General features: G+C 41.1%; 1 protein-coding gene across 6 annotated transcripts in view; it reads left to right on the top strand.

The window, feature by feature from the left end:
• myo9aa (myosin IXAa) overlaps nucleotides 1–23,730 on the top strand; it is a 124,938-nt gene that overhangs the window by 95,990 nt on the left and 5,218 nt on the right. For 4 of the 6 annotated variants that reach the window (XM_034107044.1, XM_034107052.1, XM_034107041.1 and 1 more), the window contains 24 exons: nucleotides 751–892; nucleotides 1,555–1,750; nucleotides 2,928–3,047; nucleotides 4,378–4,453; nucleotides 6,745–6,885; nucleotides 8,323–8,362; nucleotides 8,447–8,569; nucleotides 9,879–9,959; nucleotides 10,160–10,270; nucleotides 13,030–13,152; nucleotides 14,024–14,173; nucleotides 14,656–14,990; nucleotides 15,598–17,316; nucleotides 17,887–17,986; nucleotides 18,204–18,398; nucleotides 19,323–19,420; nucleotides 19,549–19,676; nucleotides 19,794–20,014; nucleotides 20,395–20,511; nucleotides 20,729–20,917; nucleotides 21,038–21,088; nucleotides 21,209–21,320; nucleotides 23,016–23,077; nucleotides 23,341–23,533. In XM_034107044.1, the coding sequence (XP_033962935.1) occupies nucleotides 751–892; nucleotides 1,555–1,750; nucleotides 2,928–3,047; nucleotides 4,378–4,453; nucleotides 6,745–6,885; nucleotides 8,323–8,362; nucleotides 8,447–8,569; nucleotides 9,879–9,959; nucleotides 10,160–10,270; nucleotides 13,030–13,152; nucleotides 14,024–14,173; nucleotides 14,656–14,990; nucleotides 15,598–17,316; nucleotides 17,887–17,986; nucleotides 18,204–18,398; nucleotides 19,323–19,420; nucleotides 19,549–19,676; nucleotides 19,794–20,014; nucleotides 20,395–20,511; nucleotides 20,729–20,917; nucleotides 21,038–21,088; nucleotides 21,209–21,320; nucleotides 23,016–23,077; nucleotides 23,341–23,533 (4,823 nt within the window). The remainder of the gene's footprint in view (nucleotides 1–750; nucleotides 893–1,554; nucleotides 1,751–2,927; nucleotides 3,048–4,377; nucleotides 4,454–6,744; nucleotides 6,886–8,322; nucleotides 8,363–8,446; nucleotides 8,570–9,878; nucleotides 9,960–10,159; nucleotides 10,271–13,029; nucleotides 13,153–14,023; nucleotides 14,174–14,655; nucleotides 14,991–15,597; nucleotides 17,317–17,886; nucleotides 17,987–18,203; nucleotides 18,399–19,322; nucleotides 19,421–19,548; nucleotides 19,677–19,793; nucleotides 20,015–20,394; nucleotides 20,512–20,728; nucleotides 20,918–21,037; nucleotides 21,089–21,208; nucleotides 21,321–23,015; nucleotides 23,078–23,340; nucleotides 23,534–23,730) is intronic. The other 2 variants (XM_034107062.1, XM_034107069.1) reach the window with 2 other exon arrangements.

Raw genomic sequence — 23,730 nt, 5'->3', positions numbered from 1 at the left:
GATGCAGGCGAGTGACAAATCAGCTTGACCCCCTGCTCATGCTCAAAGTGTGTGAAGAAAAACTATTAAAATCTACTGATAAAACGTAAAGCCTCTAAACAGTACATTTATTCTTGTCAGCTTTAATGGCTTTAATGTGACTATTCTTACAAACAATAAGTCCTTCTGTATTCCCCCCCTCTTCTTTATTTGGACACTGAATCAAATTCCTCCCACTTGGAAAAGCTGGAAGGAGTCTTTGGCTGTGTTGTCTTCATAGCTCAGGTTTCACCCCGCTCCAAAAAACCCTGGTGTCTCCTTCTTTCCCTCTCCTCTTCCTGTAAGCTGCTGATTTTCTGCAGAATCGCTGGCTCTCTATATTAAAGGATGAAAGGGAAATCTGAACCAAGTTCAGTTTAGAGTGATAATCCTCACCCTGTGGCGTCACAGGATAAAATGTCAAAACTGGTTACGGATCAGATGACTTGCCACGTTTCAAGGGTCCACAATAAGTGCTGTTGTTGTGATTTAGAGATTGGTGGAAAAGTTGTGTCTTTAATTGATTTGCTACATGTTGATGAGGAACATTTACAGTGATTTATACTGAAGCATTCATGACGTACTGTAGTTAAGAGCTTTAAAGCAGGTGCATCAACATTGTGATTTCCCCAGCAGAAGTCCTTTCTGGATATGCTTTCATATACAAAAAACAAATGTAAAAAACATAGTGTACTTCGAATTACTGTAAACACTCCTGTTCTGTGATTTCAGTTTCCCTCAGGCCACCAACCAGACCCTGTTGGATAAGTTCAAGCGGCAGCATGAGGGGAACAGCTACATTGAGTTCCCTGCTGTCATGGAGCCCGCCTTCATTATCCGACATTATGCCGGCAAGGTCAAGTACGGGGTCAAGGTCAGTGTCACCCACACTTCCTAATAGTCATTGATTAGACAGGAAGAAATTGGAAAGCGCCCCCAAAACCTTTTCTCAAACACATCGTCATTATTATTTAAAAAACTGATCTTTTGTTTTCTTTTGTTTTTCATACCATTTTAATATTATTGATATGTGTAACAGACTATAATAGCGCGACCCAGATTGTATTCAGTCTGCTTGCTTTCATAAGGAAAGCTATTTTTCTAGGCTTACCTGACTGTTTTTCAGCTCTATTGAAGTACTGGTCAAACACATACATATCCTTCTCTGTACGTATGTGGATTAATACAAATTAGATTAGACTTTATATATACATAGTTACAGTTATGCTTAGGGTTTTTGTGTACATATACCAATCAGTATTAGAGAATCAAAGAGTTCTTCAATTTATAAGTTTTAAATCAGAGAAAATGACATTATATATCTGAATTTATGATGCTTTTCGAATATTGAATAGCCAGATGAATTATTGGATCATCTTTCAATTTAATGATTTGTCCAGTCAAAGGTTATAGCCAAATATCACCAATAACACATTTTTTTCGGGGGGCATGAGCAATTGCTATGGCTGAAGCTAATGTAGATCCACAAAACTAGACCAATAATACAGTTCTTTTTTTTTCCTCTGCCACACACAGGATTTCAGGGAGAAGAACACAGACCACATGCGTCCAGACATTGTGGCTTTACTGAAGAGCAGCAAGAATGCCTTCATCTGCGGGCTGATGGGCATCGAACCCTCTGCCACTTTCCGCTGGGCGGTACTCCGAGCCTACTTCAGGGCCCTGGTGGCTTTCAGAGAGGCCGGGAAGAGACACACGCAGAGAAAGCCTGGTGAGCTCCCTGACTTAGCAAAACTCCACTTATATGCACATTAAAGCGGCGAGGCGGCATTCCCTCTATCTGTCATCAACAAATGTCTTTAACATTTTCAACTAGATTTTTTATTTTTTTTATTTTTCAGCAATCTTTATTAGAATAAATGATATGCTCACTTTGTCAAAGCAGCACTAAAGAATCGACGAAAAGGGAAACGACATTGACTTTAGTTAATGGCATGTGGGCATCTATGACTTTCTAGTACAACAAGAACAACGGTGAACTATCAAACTACTAAAAGAGAATAATGGTTATAGGATTATTTACCATCTCTTGCTACAAGCACATTTGATCCAATCAACAGCATGAAATGACAGTACTGATTATGTTTTAGTTTTCAGAAGCACAGTACTCTCTACTCACATGCCATGCAGACTTGGTTTAATCCTCTCCCTTTAACTTTAGTTAGCTTTATCTCAGCAATATGTGATGTTTCGGTAGTCACTGTTCTGTAGTGTGTGTGCATAGTGCTGCCATGTATTTCTTTCTCTTTGTCCCTCTGACCTTCGGCCTATGAATGCCTTCTTTTCCCTTGGATAAACGTGCCATGCTCTAGATATTACCATTAGATTTTCTTTTAGCACTGCCTTCTAAAGAATCAGACTTTGCACCCTCTTGATCCTTTCCTTAAGTATCACTGTACATGTAGATGTTGTTATGTGAAAATACTGTAGAAGTCTTGTATCCTTTGCTCATCCTTAGATATCTTTTAGAAATCCTTTTAACAGTCACTCGAGGTAACCCGTTACATGTCTTCTCAAACATTTCTGCAAATCAAATTAGTTTTGAAGTGTTTTTATGTATATTTAAATAAGAATGGGCTACTCCTCACTGCCTAAAAGGACTAAATTGTAGTATCAGAAAAAACTTCTTGAAGACATTGTAAGGGAGTGCCTTTGGGGGACGAACCTACTCACAGAACTACAATGACAAACATCTAATGCTGCAGCCAACTGCAGTTGTGAATGTCCATCATCTCCTCTCCAGAAGTCTTGCACAGGTATCTCTCCAGTAGACGACTGCATCTCTTTTTCTTCGCTGTCTAACCTGTCATCTCTCTCTTTCTTCCCCCCCCCTTTCTCTTTCCTTGTGTATTTTTTCTCTTGTTTTTCTTTTGTTTTGCTTCTCCAAGGGCATGATGACGCTGCTCCCTGTGCAGTTTTGAAAAGTGTGGATAGTTTTAGCTTTCTGCAGCACCCTGTGCATCAGAGAAGCTTAGAGATCCTGCAGAGATGCAAAGAGGAGAAGCACAGTAAGGCTGCCAATACAATAAAAACTCCTTCTTACGTTTTAATGTTGGACCATAACCTGGGAAACTGTAGGGACAAGGCTGACCAACATCATCGACTTTACTGCACCGTACTTGAGCAAAAGTCAAGAAAAAAGAGCTCAAAATAATATGAAAACTTTAAACACAGGTCTTATTTTCTGCTTTGTGATTTGATTTGCAACTCTTATTTTCTTTAATTAGACTAGATGCTTGTTGGCCTCCGCTCCCTCTGTTTCCCTCTCCCCCCTCTCTCACTGTATGCACCTGCATGCATTTGTTCTTAGTCTTGTCTTGCATGTTGTTCTTGTTTAGCATGCTTCAACCGATCTGTCTCTTACACTGTGCTAGTAAAAGGCTAGCAGAGAAATGCATGGGTTGTATTGCTCAGTTTACTTTGGTGTGGGGAAACAACACAGTAACACCTGTAGGTGTCCATCACTCTCTGTTTTGTCACACGGCTACATTCTCATGTCCTGTCCAGTATGTAGGGGGGGGGGGGGGCAGTGGGTGAAGTTGCTTGTCCACCACAGCACACATCTGAAATCAACAGGCTTCACCTCTCACTAATACCACGTTCACTGGTGGTGGTGGTGGTGGAAAGACTAAGGGATTTAAAACACTCATTTTCTTACATGTGGTCCAGGACACACACTTCTCTCACAGATCGCTTTTCCTGCACAATTTCATTTCATTACACCCACATGTGTTTGTGTGTTCTTGTTTTGGGCCACCCTGCAGCTCCTGATCAAAGTGAACACGGTATAATGTTCACACTCCAGATAACATATTTATTTTAGGTAGTTTAACATACACAGTAGATATCTGTATCTCTTCACTATGATTGATTGCTTAGGCGTATCACCACCAAAACAAAGCCACAAAAAGCTTTTGAAAACCCATTTGGCTCACAATTTTACCTTTTTTAAATTCTCTTTAGTTCAACTGAAATGTCACCTGCCTGCTTTACATCATTAGATAGCTGACTACTTAACAACATGTGTGTTCAATATTGGTATTTTTAAATAACTTGTGTTAAGCAAACAAACAATCCAGACCCAACTAGCTTCCATAGCATTTTACTATCTTTTAATATGAAATCATCTGCAGCACTTTTTATAAAAAGGCAAATAACACTCACTGGAATAACACTAGAGTGTCACATAGAGGTTATTTACATGGGAAGGGTTTAAGTGTCTTTATGTCTGTTGTGTTTGCGTGTAAGTGTGTGTGTTTGTGTGTAAGTCTTTCTTTGTGTGCGAGTGTGTGTTTTTGTGCTTTTTCACAAAATGCCAACCCGTTTGTTCGTGATCAGGTGTGACCAGAAAGAGTCCTCGAACCCCACTATCAGACCTTCAAGGAAGCAACACCATCAATGAGAACTCACCACGGTAAGATTCTGTTCTTTTTTGTTTAAAATGATTTTTTGTAATTTTGTGTTTTGTGAACCAGATTAGGAGAAATTAGGGGAGAAAGGTTCCCAGTTGAACTCAAACCAGTGCTCTTCCCAGTCCTCACCCCCTTGGCCTCAAGTGATTCTTATAAGCATAATAAAGTATATGATACCCTTTGATTCCCTTCAGCTGCACTAGCCTTCTTTAAATCTTTTTTTATTATCAATAATGTAAGTATATCATCCTCTGGGCATTGAGACACACATGGCATGCCTTGAAAAAAAGGGAGTGATAACTGTGCTGTGACCCGAGCATTTCTCTCACACCTCCCCACTGGTAGACTACCTCCTCTAATTAGCTGTGGACAGTGGGATTAGCAGCCCGCGACAGCGCACCAGTGGTGGCACAGAGCGGCTGGTACAGACAGCTTTTGTTACACAGGAGCTCAGTCTGGGGCTGTTAACCCTCCCACCTCCTTAATTTGATTTGCATCCCCCCCTCTACATGTCTCTTTCTCACACTCGCACACCCATCCTCTACATAGGAGAGTACTAAACCCTCTGCAGCTGCTTCCTCGGTGATGTAAAGTCAGAGCTATGCATCTGAGAGGAGAGCCCAGAGAGCGATAAATATGAAGTCCCTGCAGAGTACTTGTCTGCTGGACAGACAGCGGACAGTGCAATGCTTTATGGGACTCTTAAGAGAGACTATGGAGATAAACACTCACTACAAGAAGCATATTGTAGACCGATGATCAACTGGGGAGTAATTCTAACTCATTTTCTTTATATGGAAGCCCAGATAGAAACTGAGGATTTGTCATTATTCATTAGCTAACATCGTGACGTCAAACATTATTTTATGATGTGGTCATTCACAACAAGCCATTAAATACTTGCAGAAGACTATACAGATGGAGTATAAATCCAAAAACCAATATAAATCCAACAACTTTTATTTACACTTACATATTTGAGCTTTGTGGATCTTCCGCTGTAATATGTATTTAAATGTAATGCAGGCTAGTAGTATAAATCATATACATCTTTAAGACTCCTCTGGGACTCTTGGAAGAATTACCCCGGACTGTGATGAGTACAGTGGAGAAGTGTACAGCCTCCATAGAGAGAAAACTAATGAAGAAGCCAGTCACACATTTGTGCTGTGTTTTTATGTCTCCACAGACACCTGGTTTATTATGTATTTCAAATTCAAAACGCAACATATTTGACCAAAGCATTATGCTTCTTGTGCACAGACGAAGCTTGAAACATGAGCACAATGATCTGTGGTTTATTTCAACAGCAACTCTGAAGAGGAACAAGCATAATCTATGTTTTTTAAAAGCATATTTTCATAATTCAGCTGTGTAAAATGGTTTCCAAATCAAACTGCTGTCCCTGCACTAAAAAGCTGTGGGTCTGTTTTTGTAGAGACTTTCAGTTTCATTAGCCATTAAGAACCTTCCCACTGGCTCGTGTGCCACCTTGTTTTCTCTGTGGGAATGATTCAACCCCCTGCTAATAACAGAGTAGAAGTTAACACATCTCGCTACTGTTGTCTATGTGTCATAGTTTGCGGCTTGCAACTCATCAGGAGGCATTCTTGTACACTCATAAATTATAATACTGGAATCAAAGTGCTTCAGTGGAGCTGAATTAATGATAGGTTGCTACTGCCACAACTACGCTGGGAATTATGTCAATAATGGTGGATATTGTTGGTACCTCAGTTGCCTTTTCTGCTCCGTCCACCCCTGTGGGCTATAAAAGCTTAGACTGGTTAATGGTTTTAACCATAATCTGACCGCACATGTTTTTGTTTGCCTTATGGGACGGTGGTTAGGTTTCACCTTGAGGCTGAGGTTTAAACCCTTTTGAGGCTTCAGTAAACTGAGTTGAATCACTTGTGAGATGAAATACACAGAGGTTACTGCCCCTGCTGGAGAGATTTGTTCCTGCATGGAAAAATAATTCCCTCACAGAGACAAAAGACAAGACACTGTTGATGCTTTTTAAAATATGTCATAGAGGTGAGAAATGTATTATGACCCAGAGTACCAACTGTTTAGTTTAAGGTATAAAGGTTGAAAAGAATTCAGAATATAAATATATTTTGTAATAAAAGTGTCCACAACCATATTTTTATTATCTTTGCATCTATCAAATCATACCTATCAAGAGTTTGCTTCAAAGGTGTTTTGTAAAAGTGACTATACATAATGTATTAAGTCAATTTTCATAAATGAATCACTTTAATTGATCTGTGTGTTATTGTTTTGTCGACAGGAGTTCTCCGGGCCTTGGCTGGAACGGGCGCGTTGGTCGACTCCGATGCCTTTCCTCCAGCAGCTCCACCACAGAAGAAGACGGCATCTTTGTCAACTCCGCCAGTAGCAAACTCCTTGAGAGAGCCCACGACATCCTCATGTCAGTAACTTCTTTCTGAATAAGACAGTACTTAATGTCGTTTTTTGTACTTTCTTTGTGATTGTGATATGCTAAAGAATTGTAGCATCACAGGGCTCGACATTATAAATGGCCCGCTGGCTCGGAAACACTATTGTCCTGTGGTATTGGTGTTTTGACTTGCAATTTTGTTAAATTGTTTCGTTTATCAACGCTACAACATAGCGTTTTGTGAGGCGGTTGTCGTTGTTGGGTGAAAAGCAAACAGCTGTTTGCTGCAGAGCGCAGCGCGAGCAGGCTACTGTGTGGGAGCGCACTCGTTCCCTACAGACTTTCTCGCCACCTAACCATTCGCCAAAATGTTTTTAATACCAGCGGTAACCGGCCAAGCGCCGGGCAAAAAACAATCTTCAAATAAAAGAAAGTCACCGGAGGAGTTAAAGGAGAGTGACAGGGAGCATGAGAAGAAGAGGGAGAGAAAGTTTCAGCCACACATGGCTTGATCGATGGAGTTGGCTTCAATATGATGCCAATATAAACAAGGTCTTTTGTTGGCTCTGTATATCAATGCCGACCTATGCTGAGTGACAAGTAAGTGAAGAGTAGAACATATACAGTAAAGGTATTGGCTATAGGGAAATGTCCCAGCAGTTTAGGATAATGAAGGTTCGAATCTAATCTATTGCATAGCCATTACATGTCTAACTCCGAATGACAGGAAGGCAGAAAGCGCATTATACAAATAATAATACTCATAATAATAGCAGACATTTTTTAACAATGACCACAATATCATTATTTTAATAAACCAAATATGAACAATTGAGGAAAATGAGGAAGAACTGATGATTAAAATGTTGTAGTACAAGTAGTAATGTTGTTAGTGCATAAATGACTATTGCAACAAATGTGTTAATTTTCTTCATTATAAGTCGATTTTGTTGGACGAATGCTCCGGGCCAGTGGTTACAATGGTGGGGCCAGTGATAATAACATTCCACTGGCCCTCAATTTGACCCTTAATGTCTACCCCTGCATCAGTGTTTCTACTGGTATGTACTGATTATGATGATCAGCAGTTTGGCCTCGACACATACCTTAAAAACTGAAAGACTTGAGTTCAAACTCAGTGTCAGAAAACATCTGTCCTGCCTTGTGTCCTTTAGTCATCTACATCTACATTCCTACCAGCTCCAAGGGTGCTGCTCTGCAGCTGACCCTGACCTCTGATCTCCCTCCGGGGGGGAACAAGTGCGCGCAGATTTCCCCACAGGGATGAATAAAGTTTTATTGACAGGAATATGACCCACTTGAGAGGAATGTCTGCTTTTCCTTGACAGTTAAAACATATTCCCTTCTCACCTGTTGAAGAACACAACGAGGCAAATGGTTGCTCTAATACTCAAAATAGATTTGACTCCTGAACTAACTTTTCTTTTCCTTGTTTTTTACTGAAAGGAGGAACAAAAACTACAAATCCAAGCCAGTTCTTCCCAAGGTACAGTCCAGATCATTTTTTTATGGATTCTAACAAAGTAATTAATGATCAACATGTTTAACTGACTATTCATCACATCTGCAGCATTTACTGAACGTCAGGTCACTGAAGTACCTGAGCAACCTGACGCTTCACGACCGCATCACCAAGTCGCTGCTGCACCTCCACAAGAAGAAGAAACCACCCAGTATCAGCGCTCAGTTCCAGGTCAGACACACACACACACACACACACACACACACACACACACACACACACACACACACACACACACACACACACACACACACACACACACACACACCACACACACACACACACACACACACACACACACACACACACACACACACACACACACACACACACACACACACACACACACACACACACACACACACACACACACACACACACAGCCAGTAGCACACTGCAATGCTCAATGATTCGCCATTCAGTGCTCTCACCATACAAATAACACGATTAGCCTGAGCTGCAGAGAGGATAAAAGCTGTGACTGATGAAAACAAGGTGTGTCCTGTTCCAACTGGCTGTGGCTGAAAACATCCCTCCAATTCTCTGGCTCCCCCCCCCAGCCCTCCGCTGTCTTATCCCTGTATTTGTGAATAATGTGTGTGAAGTCTATTGCCTCGTTTTCACACACATACACAAGTCTAACATGTATGACTTCATGTCTGGGAATTTAAGACAAAAAGCTAAATAAATGTCTCATGAAAAATACTTGGGGAGGATTTGTGAGGGAGTAACCACACTCTTTTGAAATGTGTTTCATTGGTGTTAAATTAACACAAATTAAGGAGTTGAGGATTAAGAAAACAAGAATGAACCAATCCCTACCATTTTAAACTGTTAAATGTAGGTGCTCTACTCTTTGTTTTTGCATTTCACAGCAGGTTTTTCTTTTTTCATACACTCAAAAGTGAGATTAATGACACTGACAACTACTGTTAACATACAGAATGACTCGGTTGTCTTTAGGTCAAAAATATCTCTTGTATGCAGTCTGCAATACAAACCAGCTTAGAATAACACTCAACGACTGCAAACAGTTTATTTTTATCCTGATTTCTTTGAACATGTGCTCTGGCTGTTGGAGGTACAGTAGAGAGGAGTGCTGAGGCCCCAGTGTGTGGATGACGTCACTTCCCACATCCTGTGCTGCCCTGATTGCTTTAATCTCCCATGGAGGAGGAGGTGGAGGAAGAGGAGGAGACTGAATTCCTCCTGCCCCTGAATTATCACACACATGTGCATTTGTTTACACACATGCACATGGAAATATTACACATATGTTTCTTTCTTTTCCCTGTCAAAGACTTTAATCTTGCAGAAAAGTGTTTCTCTCACCAGCAGTTATTCACAGCTGACAGATCCACATGACTTTGGCTTCTTCCTGTCAAACAGCTGTGGATCAACACAAGCAATCCGCCTCTGCATGTGCCTTTATGTCCTGGCTTTGTTTAAAATCGGACTTGTTTTGTGTCTCTGTCTGCAGGCCTCCCTCAACAAGCTCATGGAGACTCTGGGTCAGTCTGAGCCTTATTTTGTCAAGTGCATCCGTTCCAATGCTGAGAAGGTACAGTGTGCTCACTCCAGACTGAAGCAGCTTGGTTTAGTTTTCAAAGCGTTTTTCATTTCCTTTTGAAGTTTGAACTTCTTGAAAGCTGTTTATCATTTCCCCCTCTGCTCCTCTGTAACCTCTGCCGCCTGACACTTTTCCTTTTCTGTCATTTTCCCTTTCCTCTCCTCGATAACCTTTTTTTTTCTTTTTCTCAGCTGCCCTTGAGGTTTAATGATAACCTGGTGCTGAGGCAGCTGCGATACACAGGTATGCTGGAGACTGTGCGCATCCGCCAGTCGGGCTACAACATCAAGTACAGCTTCAAGGTAACACACACAGACATTCACACCATGTAGATACTCTTTAAATATCAGTCTATATTTTGGAACTGTCACTTGTATCATTTTAAATTAAGTAATGTACTTTTGACTATGAAAGATTAAGATATTGCAAATGGTTTATTAATATTGTGCTTTGTTAAATATAACTTCCCAACACAGAATCCAAAGTAGTTAAAAGACCACCTTGCTCTTAATCCGCTAATACATATATATAATAAAAGATAATAAATACGTTTATTATGAGAAAAAAGACAAAGAAATGTGTAACAGAAGTAAGAAAAATAAAAGGCAGCTTGTTGTTCCCTTAATATCCAAATATACACCGCTGCAGTTGCAAGGCAGATTTTTGTTAAAAAAAAGGTTTCTCCGAGCCCAGCATTAAAAACAAAAAAAATCAGAAATGACAGAGCTCCTCCAGAGTCACAGAAGACATCATCTAAAAGTTTACACTGGCTGAGTATACTAAACATGACCTTCACGGTATGTGTTGACATTATGCAATTCCCCTTTACATGGTTTTAGTTTCTTGAGAGTTACAACAGACCGTCTTCATTCTTTATCCAGCAATTCAAAGGATCATATCATCGAGGAAGCGAGACTCGATAAGCCAAATGGTAAAAGGAGTTCAGCAGCAGATTACGTGTCCCCTCGGTCGGTGCAGGCGTGTGCAAGCCACAACACTGATGCACTATCTCACTGCTCTCGCCCAAAATATAAAAACGACACTCAGGTTTCCTCAAGTTTTATTGCCAGGGATGAATTCATCTCCGGGAAACATGTCACTGACGTTGTTTGAGCCGCAGATTATTGTGTTTTATGTTGAGAGGAAATGATTTGCGACATGAGGTGGCATAGACCTTAACCAGGCTGGCTCATAAGAATGATGTCAACCCTGTGAGGAATACTGTATGACTTCTAAAGCAGATCATGTTTTAAAGCTGATTGGAAGTGAGTGTTTGGACAGTACATGTTAGGGAGTGGCTCACTCCCACTCTAGTTTTCTCTTACGTTAGTTTCCATGTTGTGGCTTTGAATTTTCAATTGTGCCAATCCTGTGACGTCAAGATTTTTAGGGACTGGGTTAATTTATTAAGAAGTCCATTTAATAAATCAAAGCTTATTTCTTCCACGTAAAACTGAAGACATTTACAATTGTTCACTTACAGTAAGAGTCATTTGAACAACCTTGATTCCATCCAAAAAACTGTGCTAGTTACCAAGGTAATACAAGGTCTGTGAACTATTTTTGATCTTTACTACATTTCTGTGCAAATAATTAAACCTTTATCTTCAAAACATTATCTGATTATTTACAATCAAGAGTTAACAGAAAACCGTGTCATCTTGTAAAATGTAATGCATTATTTGAAATTAAATCTGTGCTTTCCAACCTTTTTGACGTGTTAAAAGTGTCTAGTTGCGGTGTCTTGTCCTGAGTTTTACGCAATTCAAACAGACTAGACATTCGTCTTTTAAACTTTTCAGATGGTTTTATTGGAATATCTGTTCAATAGCCAAGGTAACAGATTACTAAAGGTAACATTTTACAATAAGATTTAAATCTAAAATGTTATGGAGATATGTGAACCAGAACGTTGTTTTCTTTGCTTTTTCCTTCCCCATTGATCATCATTATCATTTGACCTTTTTGAAGGGGTCCGACCCCTAAATTGGGAAACACTTTATTGAAATGGCAAGCTAGTAGAAACTAACAGCACCTTGACAAGCTACAGTAGTAAAACATTGCTTATAACTTACAGCCCATCGAACAAGTGTTTCCTTGTACGATGTGAGGGTCTAAGGACAGAGGGTGTCGTATTGTCATACTGATATTCTGTACACACTGTGAAGTCCACTGAGACAAATGTAACATTTGTGATATTGGGCTATATAAATAAACATTGATTGATCAGTCACAAGCCATTTAGAGTGTTTTCAATTACATAATAATATGATATTATACATTAAATGCATTTTATTTATATTTTTGCATTGTTGTACTTTGTCAACCACTGAAAAAATCGGCCCACTTAGATTCCAAACTAATAAAAAATGGATACAATATTAATTATTTCTGAAGACTTAACTTTTTGGTGAGCTCACTATGATGGTTTAGGTATCGGACATCTTCATTTATTAGAAATACCCCCCAAACATATTTAGTGCTGCGGTCAGCACTAATGAGAAATATCTTGGGCATAGCATCATTTCGGCGGACTCTGCTGTTCCTCCACTCTTCAGGACAGTGGCTCTCCATTGTCCTCAGGTCTCTGAAACACACCCCATGATTGTAATTGTATAAACACAGCATCTGTTTCCCTAACCACCCCCTGCAGCCCTGAGTGTATTGAATTCAGACAATGGACCTCAGTCTGAAGAGTGGGCGTTCAGCATATTTACACCATGATGTTTGAACCCCTGCAAATATGGACATCATGGACTTTTACCTGAAACCACATGTGCCTTAAAAGCTTTTTTTATTTTGCTCGAAGATGCTGCAGGAGGCCGCTTCAGTTTCTGCGGGGTGGTCAACTCTTTTATTTCAAATAGTTTTACCCCATCCAACAACCAATCCTGTACTGGAATCAGTTTTAGAAAAACAGATATTTTTGCAGACTATTCACTTTATTTTTGTTAGTTTGTTGAAATAATTTGCACATATCCTAAACATAACATTCAGAACAGAAATACTGTAGGGTAATGACTACATTTATTACTAACACATGTTCTTGTTTTGTTGGTAGGATTTTGTCCATCACTTCTGTGTGCTGCTCCCAGAGGGCACCAGTGCCACCAGAGAGGGAATCCAGCAGAGCCTGGACCAGCAGGACCTAGAACCAGATGGCTACCAAGTGGGAAAGACAATGGTATTTACTTACTTATTTTTCTTTTTTGCACTTGTCTAAACAAATTCAAACATACTACTGCCCTACTGTGAAAAAACACCTTAAATGTGTTTGTCATTATAAATGATTTTACACAGTGTAGCTATGTTTTGCTCTCAGAAGTTAAGTTTATATTTACACAGTCTGAGTTTGGAACAAGCTAATCTGAAAACATCAGACCAATACTGAAAGAAATGTTTTAGTTCTTCTACATCCGCAGGAAATAAACAGATAAATCAGGGTCCGGCTCAATCATTTAAATAATATAATAGTCCACAAGTAAAATTGAACGGTAGAGCAAAACAGTGGTTTAGAGGTTACGTCATTGTTTGGTGACATTGGATAAATAAATGTGTTGGCTCATTATATTGCATGTGTTTTATGAAATGTTTTATTGCATGTTGAGGCAGTGAGGAATTTGAAAAATTCTGCTTGCATACCCAGAATTACTCAAAAATAATGTGGGGGTTCAATTCCATACACTTTAAATAGTCATAAACAAAGGGAATGGTCAGAGTTGGAGACAACGTCCTTACCGAAGGCCTCTTCCCTCTGGAAAAAGGATATAATGAAGACCCATATTTGGTACGGTATAGGTCCAAAGTATGAATGAGTCATGATGGAGCGGTCCATGCCTCTGAAATGCTGTTTATATAATTAGAGGATCATACCTGACATACTTGTGACTCTTTGTCAAGCCAGGGATGTCTGTGGTGTGTGTGGTTTGAAAGAGTTTGAGTATATTTCTTTGTGCGTAATCAGACAACCCCGTTCTTCATTAAATGTGTCACCCATAGACTGAGTGTATAAAGGTATCACCCTGTGTTGACTGCGTGCTGGTCCCTCCTCTCAGGTGTTTCTGCGGGAGGCTGAGCGTCAGCAGCTGCAAGCCCTGCTCCACACTGAAGTTCTCAGATGCATCGTCACGCTGCAGCGGAGATTCAGAGCCCGGCTGGAGAGGAAGCAGTTTGTCAGAATGAGAGCAGCAGCGATCTGCATCCAGGTACACTTCATCATCACCACTCTACATCAAATCCATTTGAATCTTTCTTTGTTATTTAAATGACTTCTTATTGTTTTGTGGTTTTGTTTCCTGAAAGTGTTTTTTTTTGCTTTTTTATATTATCCTTATCAACTTTCAGTGGAATTAAAATAAAAAAAAGAATGACATTTTATCACAGTTTTGCAAAACTATATTGTACAATTTAAGAATCCAAGTTTATATAAATTGAGCACTAATAATTAAATTGTTTATTCATGATTCTTGTTTTGATGAGATTAAAACATATTGTTGGAACTAATCTAAAACTAAGAGACGTTTCATTTGTGTAAAAGTCAGATCTGAATAAAGTTGAAATCAAGGGAAAAAAGGAAAATGTATATATTTTCAGTAAATATTTTATATTTCTATGCCTTCTGATTAAACTTAAAGACATCCTAGTATCAATAAAATAATAATAAATCATTGCCATCATCCCTTTACAGAAATGGTGGCATCTGTACCGGCCTATAGAAGAGGAGGAGGAGGAGGAGGAGGAGGAGGAGGAGGAGGATTATGACCCTAGCGTCCAGGAGGGGGCAGCTCTGTGTCTGCAGACGAACTGGCGAGGTTACAGGGAGCGTCAGAGGTTCAGGCTGTGGAGGGAGGCAGCTGTGGTGCTGCAGAGGGCCTGGAGGTTATGGCTGTCCCGGCGCTGCACCGCCGCCCTGGTGATCCAGGCGGCCTGGCGCTGTCATCAGGCCAGAGACGCCTATCTGCGTCTGTACGCAGCTGTGAAGCAGCTACAGGCGCTTAGCAGAGGCTTCCTCGCCAGGCAGAGGTAAACAACACCATAACATAACCACAACTTATCCAGAGAGGGAAATAACTTGGAAAGAGTAAAATAACTTCTCCAGAGAGTAGGACCAGTTATTTTCTTTTATACAAAAGTGAGTTATAGTTGACTTTTGTATAAGAGGAAAGACTACAGGTATATATGACACCTATATGTATGTTGGATGTGTTTTTCCACTTTTCTGCAAAACATTTTTAATGGGAGCAAAATAACCCATACTCACAATATTTATACTTGATAAAATGTTCCTCATGGTTGTCTCGAATATGCAAACGTTTAAAAAAATGTATTTTCTTTAACTCTGAAAATAGCTTCTTAGGGTACTGTAGGTGACTGCATGATTTTCGCCCAAGCTTGTGAAAAGCCAGATAATCTTTGCACACAGCTCCTGCAGTGTGTTTGGTCATTGTTCAGTGCGCTTATAGATCAGGCTTCGTAAGAGCATGCCATTACGCAAGCAGACCCTGAGTTTGTAGGTACAGTAGTAATAATTAGTTAACAATACGTTAATTGTGTAGAATAAAGTACTTTGTAGTTTGCAGAAGTACATTGGCATTAGCTAGACTTGTAACCATGCCTTCTTGGTTCACAGCTTCAGAAAACTGAGAGAGGAAAGGCTGAGGGAGAAGAAGGAGCAGCAGGAGAAGCTGCTTCAACTACAGAATGGCCAGGTGAGTCCCTCACAAGAGGAAGAGGAGGACTCCCCTGAGAGGATCATGGGTTTGGACCTCAGCACGTGGGAGGATCGCTCCTACGAGCAGCGAGAAAGGAGCCTGCAGGTCCTCAACAGCCATGAGGGCGCAGTGAAAGAGGAAGAAGAAGGACGAGAACATTCTGGGACCAGCGGGAGTCCCTCTAAAGTGCAAACTGAAGCACCGGACTCGATGCAGACCTCGACTGTGGTGGTGCGAGAGAGGTCCAGAACTATAGACGAGCCCAGCCAGAAAACCACTCGGGCCAAGAGGGAGAGCCGGCGGATGAGAGAGTTGGAGCAGGCCAAGTTCAGCCTGGAGCTCCTGAAGGTCCGGGCGACCAGCGGGGGGGCCTCGTCCCCCTCGGAGGAGCAACGCTGGTCCCTGGAACTGGTGCCTCCTGCGACCCCGCCTCTTCACTCCCCGCAAGGCACGCCCGACAGCCAGAGCTCCAAAGGCAGCTTCGAGCTTCTCAGCATGGAGGACGAGCCACCCAAGGCTGTAGAAGAGATCACAGACAGCGAGGACCTCTGCTCCCCTGTTCTCCCAGTAGCTCCTGTACCTGAATTTAATATGGATATTGTTTCATCAAGCCGAATGCCAGTTGAACCCCACAGGACTGAGGTTTCTGATGCTGCTGTGCATCCAGGAAGCAAGACCAACATGGATCTACCTGCCCCCTCTGCTCCCACACATCCGCCCAAACTCAAGAACTACCTCCCTACCTTTTACGTCCCTGCTAGTGAGGGCAGCACAGTCGTGTCCCGTCGTCCTGCTGAAGAGCCCAAACCAAAAACAGAGGTTGTCTCCACCACCACTGTTACCGGGCCTTTTAAAGAGAGGCGGGAGTCATCGCGTCGACCAGTGGTGGTGGTTATCAGCATGCAGAAAGAAACCCCGATAAGCCAAGAGCTGAGCGATATTGTCCGTCCCCTTGTGGAGGTTCGAGATTCTGCAGCCCAGACGGGGGAGAAATCAGACCCCACCCCTGTCCCTCGAGCTGACCAGGCCATCATAGAGAAGCTAGTGCGACTGAACGAGGAGAAGGAGGTGAGGCAGCGGAATCAGCGGCAGCAGGATGAGAAGGAGATGATGGAGCAGATCAGACAGCAGAAAGAAGCTCTGGAGCAGCAGCGTCTTTTCTTCGCTCAGTATGAGAGAGACATGTTTGAGAAACAGAGAGGAGAAGCTCTGCATAAGATCCAGCAGAGTCGACAGGGCGGAGCAGATGTTGGTGGAGGCGCGACCTCAGTGAAGCCCATTAGACCCAGCTCCCTGCTGATCGAGAAGACCGCGGGGTTAGCTCCTAATGTCAGAACACGCTCAGTCTCCAGCGCCCCATCAGTGCCCTCTCACCCGGTTGTACACCTGCAGAACATTGCCCCTCGCCCTCAGCTGCCCCCTCCACCTGCCTCGGTTTCCAGAGACAAACGCAGGGAGAACAGGCCTGTTGCTGAAGGGTGGGCACCTAAACTCACCCTGGAGTCTAAAGATGGAGGAGGAGGAACCAGAGCGAAGACTGCAGTCAAGAAGCCTCCAATCAATCAAGGCGCTAAAGTTAATATGACGGACAAACCGAACATCTTCTTCTCTCCAAAGGACAAAGTGACCTTTACAAAGTGAGTCATGAAGTAAAGCATTGCACTTTCCTTGCTTGCACTTAGGATGTTTTTTCGGCTATCTAGTTATTTTTCAATCAGAATTCAAGATATTACACAAATGGTAAATGCCTTGGTATTTTGTTTCAAAATAAACAAAGTAAGAACAAAATGAATTAAGAACATTGGTAACTTGAGATAAATAGTTTTAGAATAATACCAATGAATTGCTAAGACGAAGACCCAAAAGAAAAACAAAACACACAAGCATGGCTAAAATAACCTTAAACAAGCAATCAACGGATGCATAAATATACATAATACATTAACACTCAAGGGGTTTATAAAAGAAGTTTCACAAAACAGATTACTGCAAAAAACAGTTAATACATAGAAAGACTAAAACAGTTATGACAGTAAGTGAAGAATGTAGACAAACGCACTGTTGCATGCGCTGCCCTGCAATACAGATTTGACGCAGGGACACTGAGATATAGGAGCTGAAAAGAACCCATAGATGTCACAAACCATCACTGTGATGACATTTAAGTTAATTTACGTTGTTAATAACATCCTCTTTTTGTCCGCCAGGTTTGACCGTGATGCTGTCCCTAAAGTAACACCTGCAGTGATTCCCGGGGAAGGACCCTCACCAGTCCCCAAGCCCTCCAAAGGAGCAAAAGTGCGAGATGTAAGCAACCTCTCTTGTTTTACTCTGTAGAAAACAAACAAATAGCATGTGTTTGCAGGAGTGTCTTTTGTGTTGTGAATTAATTAATGAAGCTCTTAATCCGACACTGAAATGGACACAGGTGACCTTTATGAAGAACAAAATGCACTGAAGCTCTTCTGCAGGTTATTGAAGACCCCTTTTAAACATGCTGTTATCACTCCTGATGAAACTCCAGGTTGGCAGAGCAGGCCAAAAAAAGAAAGTCCGAATGGCACGGACCCGCTCCGACTTCCTCACCCGCGTCCCCATCGTCTCAGTTGGGGACGATTCAGACGAGGATGACACCCCCTGTCATCACTCTCTTCCCCTCTCCAATCCGAGCTCCCCGGAGGCGGGCTTAAGAGAGCCCTGTTTCAGTGACTCAGACATGGTAACAGGCGCACAACAAGCCCAGCAGTGACGCTGTATGCGTCCTTAAAGCTGACTTCTCTTTAACTTTTCTAACCCCCTCGTCAATATAAAGCTGTACTAACTACTTCTATTTCTAAAACTAACCTTTACCATAAGAGTGAAGACATTTTGAAATAGTTTCATAATAAAACATAAAGACTTTGAAAAATGCGTGAAAATGCATGAATTTTATTTATGAGACAAAAATAAATGTCGGTTTTTAAAGACATTTAGTCGAGAAGGTCAAACAAACAAAAATCCAATCGTTTATTGGTTTGACAACCCCTCCAGAAGTAATTAACAACAGTGTTTGATTACATTTGAAATTAATTTGAATACATTTGAAGTGTTTTCTCGTCAAAACTAACCCTTTAAACATGTTTTCTTCTCCAACATGATGTGGCCTCTCTTTCTCTCACAGCTGCAACACTGACTTTTCCCCTTGATTTATTCTTTCCGTTTAATCAAGAATGTTTGCATGCCACTTGGTTATATTTCCTCTGTTAACAAGTAGCATCCGTCATAGGTCAGACCTTGGGAGTCCTTGGAATAAGTCATCATTCACTCTTGACTTTCTTCATCACCTAACAAACTCTTCTTTTGTCTTTTAACAGCTTTTCTGCTGAGAAAAAATGATTTGTTCCTGTGTCATAGGTTTAATTCATATGTTTACATATATTTCAAATGTAGTATTGATTTGCATTTTCATGATTACGATAAAAAGCATTTGCTTCAAATGCTACTAAAAAAGAGATCTGTTAAATGTTGAGTCTAGCTGGTGACGCAGTGATGTGATGCTGCCATCTACTGGCTAAGACTGCTGCTTCGATTGTAATATACACATGAGGCTTTTCTTCAGTGTTGGTTCTACTTTGCCTCATTATCCAACCTGCTGTTGTTCCAGCCTGCCAGCTCTGAGGAGCAGAAGAAGAAACACAAAGCCATGTCGCCAGGAGATCTGGGCAAAGCGGACTCCCTGCGCAAAAACTCACAAGATGGAAGGTTTGTTCTTAAACAAAGCATTGATAGCATCCACAGTTTTGTGTCTTGAACATAATGCAAATCGTTAAGGATGTTTTCTTCCATATGTGAGTAAAAGGTGTTTATATTATAATCTCAATTTGGAACAGGGTTCGTAGGATGCGCTTCTGGGGCAAGACAAAGTATGGGGAAAAGAAGACTTCCAGAGAAAAGCTGATCTGTGGTGGTGACACTTTGGATGGAGACTATGGAGACACTGGGCCATTGCTGGGAGAGGGTGCGTTATTAAAAAGCAACTGCATATATTGCACATTGTCTTCTTTTAGCCTGTCTTTATACATTTTAACTTCACCTGAAGGTTATTCTGACTCATAAATCCTCTTCCACACAGCAGGTCAGGAGAACATGTCGCCGCCCTGCAGTCCTGATATGATGTTAGATCGAGGGTTCAGAGACTTGAAGGAGAACAAGGAGCCGTCTCCCAAGGTGAAGCGGCGGCGCAGCGTTAAGATCAGCAGCGTGGCTCTGGAATCGACTCAGTGGCAGAACGACGCTCTGCAGATCCTCACCTGCACCAACGACTACAGGAGCATGAACGACTTCCTCATGAAGAAGGTGCAGACAAACATGCTCTGATTATAATAATAATTCCTTGCATTTATTATAGCACTTTTCCAGTGCTCATAGCGCTTTACAGATACACATTACACATTTTTTTTAATTTTTTTTTTATTATTATACATGCAACGGTCACTGTGGACAATACCCACAGGAGCAAGTTCAGGTGAAGTGTCTTGCCCAAGGACACAACGACGCTCCTGACGCAGGGGCGGCAGGAGCGGGTTTGTTCCCCAGCACCCCTTGGTCTGATGATCAGATGCACAGACCACTGCGCCACCCGTCCCAAATCTGATCTGCATGTGTACTTCAACATCTAAAATAAAAGAGTTACAGGCAGTCTATATTCATGCTGAGATGATGTTGTTATATTATAGATCAACGACTTGGATACGGAGGACAGTAAGAAGGACACCATGGTGGACGTTGTGTTTAAAAAGGCTTTGAAGGAATTCCGTTTGAATATCTTCAACTCTTACTCCACGGCTCTTGCAGTAAGTGTTGTCAACTCTTTAAATCTTATCTACATATCACTCTTGCATAAAAAAAATCACTCTTCGATAAGAAAAAAAGGGATCAAGAGCGCAAATATGTAATCAAGTCACACTCCTTTTTACAAGGTAGCTTAAAAGAATATTAATTTGTACTACTCTCCTACTCAAGTAGATCAATTCTGTGCGCTTCCCCTGAACCTGTTGTCTTCCTCCCCAGTTGGACGATAATAAGAGCATCCGCTACAAAGACCTCTACGCTCTGTTTGAGCAGATCTTGGAGAAGACCATGCGACAGGAGCAGAGGGACTGGAGAGAGTCTCCTGTCACAGTGTGGGTCAACACCTTTAAAGTGTTCCTGGATGAGTTCATGACTGAGTACAAGCCTCTGGACAGCACAGTCAGCAGGGTAAAGACATGCAAATGCCTCCAGGAAAATAGTATCTAGCTGATGTTTGAAATACTAAAATACATTTCACACTCTATTTTATTTTCACTTTGGGTTTTTCTGTTTCTGTTTTGACTACAGCAGGTACCTAAACCTGAGCGTAAAAAGACGAGGAAGAAGGACACGGATATTGTAAGTCTAACTTCATTCTCTTCAAATCTAAGTAAAAGAAAAATTGCACATTTGTACTTTACTGTATGTAAAGGGACATGTGCAAGTGAACTCCAAATGAACGTGTGCTGCTCTCTGCAGGTGGAGGAGCATAACGGACACATCTTCAAGTCCACCCAGTACAGCATCCCCACATACTGTGAATACTGCTCATCACTCATCTGGATGATGGACCGTGCCTGTGTGTGCAAATGTAAGTATGCATGCAAAATATACCTTATCTTACCAGGAATACAGGACTCCATGAGAATCCCTTAATATCATACAGTAGTTCTAATTAAAAACGGGAAGGGTTATGTAACATATTTTAACTGGTGTCAATAGATGATTAGGTAGAGGTACATTTTCTCTATTAAATGTTGCCAAAGTAATAATTGCAATTTTTTTGACAGAAAACTAAGTAATTCAATTATTTATCATTTCTGAGGGAAAATTCCCGATATTCTCTGTTCCAAGATTTCTAAATGTGAAGGTTTATTATGCTGCATTTGCATATATTTAGCTATTAGTGTTACCTAAGCTCTTGAAACTCTTGATCGCTGTTGTTTTTACACTTTTCTGACAGTCTAATGTTAATATAATCAACAGATTTTACGAAAATTGCAACCTTAAAATATATATGATATTGAATTTGCAATAAATATTTATGTTTGCGCTCATTCTTGAAATGAACATGAGTGAAACAAATCTCTGACTTTCTCCTAAAAATATATTTTGAAAAAGTTTTTGTCTTTGAATTCTATCAAACAAGCTCTTGGTGGGGGCCAAGTCCAAAACATTTAGTGATTGTAATTGATGTCACACATAGAATCACTCACAGACTCACTCACTCATACAGCCACATTATTCTGACTTATATAACTTTTCATGCCAAATCTTATAATATTTTTCATCAATCTCTACCACACAGACATTCACTGAACTTGTTTACACAAACACACACACACACACACACACACACACACACACACACACACACACACACACACACACACACACACACACCAGTCTGGCCTCTGAGAGCTAGCCTCTCGCTCTCGCTCTCGCTCTCGCTCTCGCTCTCGCTCTCGCTCTCGCTCTCGCTCTCGCTCTCTCTCTCTCTCTCTCTCTCTCTCTCTCTCTCTCTCTCTATCTCTCAATTCCATTCAAAAGCTGTATTAGCATGACCATATTTACATACAGTATTGCCAAAGCTATGTATAGTTGTAACATCTATACAAAAATACATACAAATAAACAAATGAACAGTTATAAACAAACTGCAAAGAACATGTTTTTTTACAAGGATTCATTTCAGGACAGATTCATTTCATTCATATAATACATGAGTACAAAATAGAATATGATGTATGTACATAAAATGTGAGACCTGGTGTATCTGCTCAGTCCGGTTCCCTCAGACTGTGGTAGGCAGAGACAAACTGTCCTGCCGCAATGCAGCTCTCTTTATATTCCCCCAGAAGTATTTTTAGTTTTTCATTTTTAAATAATTGAGGATGCTTATGTTTGAGTTTTGGGAAGAATTGTTTCCGTACAGGTTCAAAAGTTGGGCATTGTGTGAGGAAGTGCTGCTCTGTCTCCACAGCAGTTCCTCCACACTCTATCTCTCTCTTTCTCTCTCTCTCTCTCTGTCCTCGGCCATAATCAGATTTTTTTCAACTGGACTCATGGGGTCTGCGGCGCCGTCTCTCCAGAGATTTCCCCCACACAGTTTGTCCTTTATTCCCACAGGATGTTTTTCTCACGCCAGCCAATGCTGCTTTGGTCTCTCAAGCGATAACATTTTTTTTCTTTTGTCCAAACTACTTTTGCTGAATTATGAGGAGGCACTGCCTTTCTGTGGATAATGGTAATGACCTGTTTGATTTCTCTGGTTGTGTTCATCCAGTGTGCCGGTACGCCTGCCACAGAAAGTGCTGCCAGAAGACGACCAACAAATGCAGCAAGAAGGTGAGTCGGCCATATTGTGCTCCCGCAAAACAATGTCCCATGACACTAATTGTTTTAATCCTGGTTTATGAACAGTAGATAGTGTTATTTCTGAAATCAAATAATCTTGCAATGACGAAAGAGACAAAAAAGACAAAAGCAATTTTTTAGATATTATCATTTATTTGGTTCCTTTTCAAATATAAATATGTGTGGTTGTCTGCGTGTGTCTATAGCATGTCTATGTGTTTAACAGATTATGTTGTGTTTGTGTCTGTTAACAGTTTGATCCAGAGCTTTCCTCCAGACAGTTCGGAGTGGAGGTGTCTCGTCTGACTAATGACGAGAGGACGGTGCCCCTGGTAGTGGAGAAGCTTATCAACTACATCGAGATGCATGGCCTCTACACTGAAGGAATATACAGAAAATCTGGCTCCACCAACAAAATCAGGGAACTCAAGCAGGGACTCGACACAGGTGAGAACGTTTGGCTGGCCATTAGAGGGGAGCTCAACTGTTTAATATATCACCATGACACTTTCCCAGCAGATTACTTACATTAATGCAATTATTTTATTGTGATTAAAGTTTTTGAAATTGTTATTCTTAAATATACAGAAAATGTGATGTTATTTAATATGCATTTGCACAAATTGCATCAGTATCAATATAAA

The sequence above is a fragment of the Pseudochaenichthys georgianus genome, chromosome 3, assembly GCF_902827115.2.
Source record: "Pseudochaenichthys georgianus chromosome 3, fPseGeo1.2, whole genome shotgun sequence".
Classification (NCBI taxonomy): domain Eukaryota; kingdom Metazoa; phylum Chordata; class Actinopteri; order Perciformes; family Channichthyidae; genus Pseudochaenichthys; species Pseudochaenichthys georgianus.
Note: the sequence above shows the minus strand (reverse complement) of the source record. Positions and strands in the feature narration are given on the sequence as shown.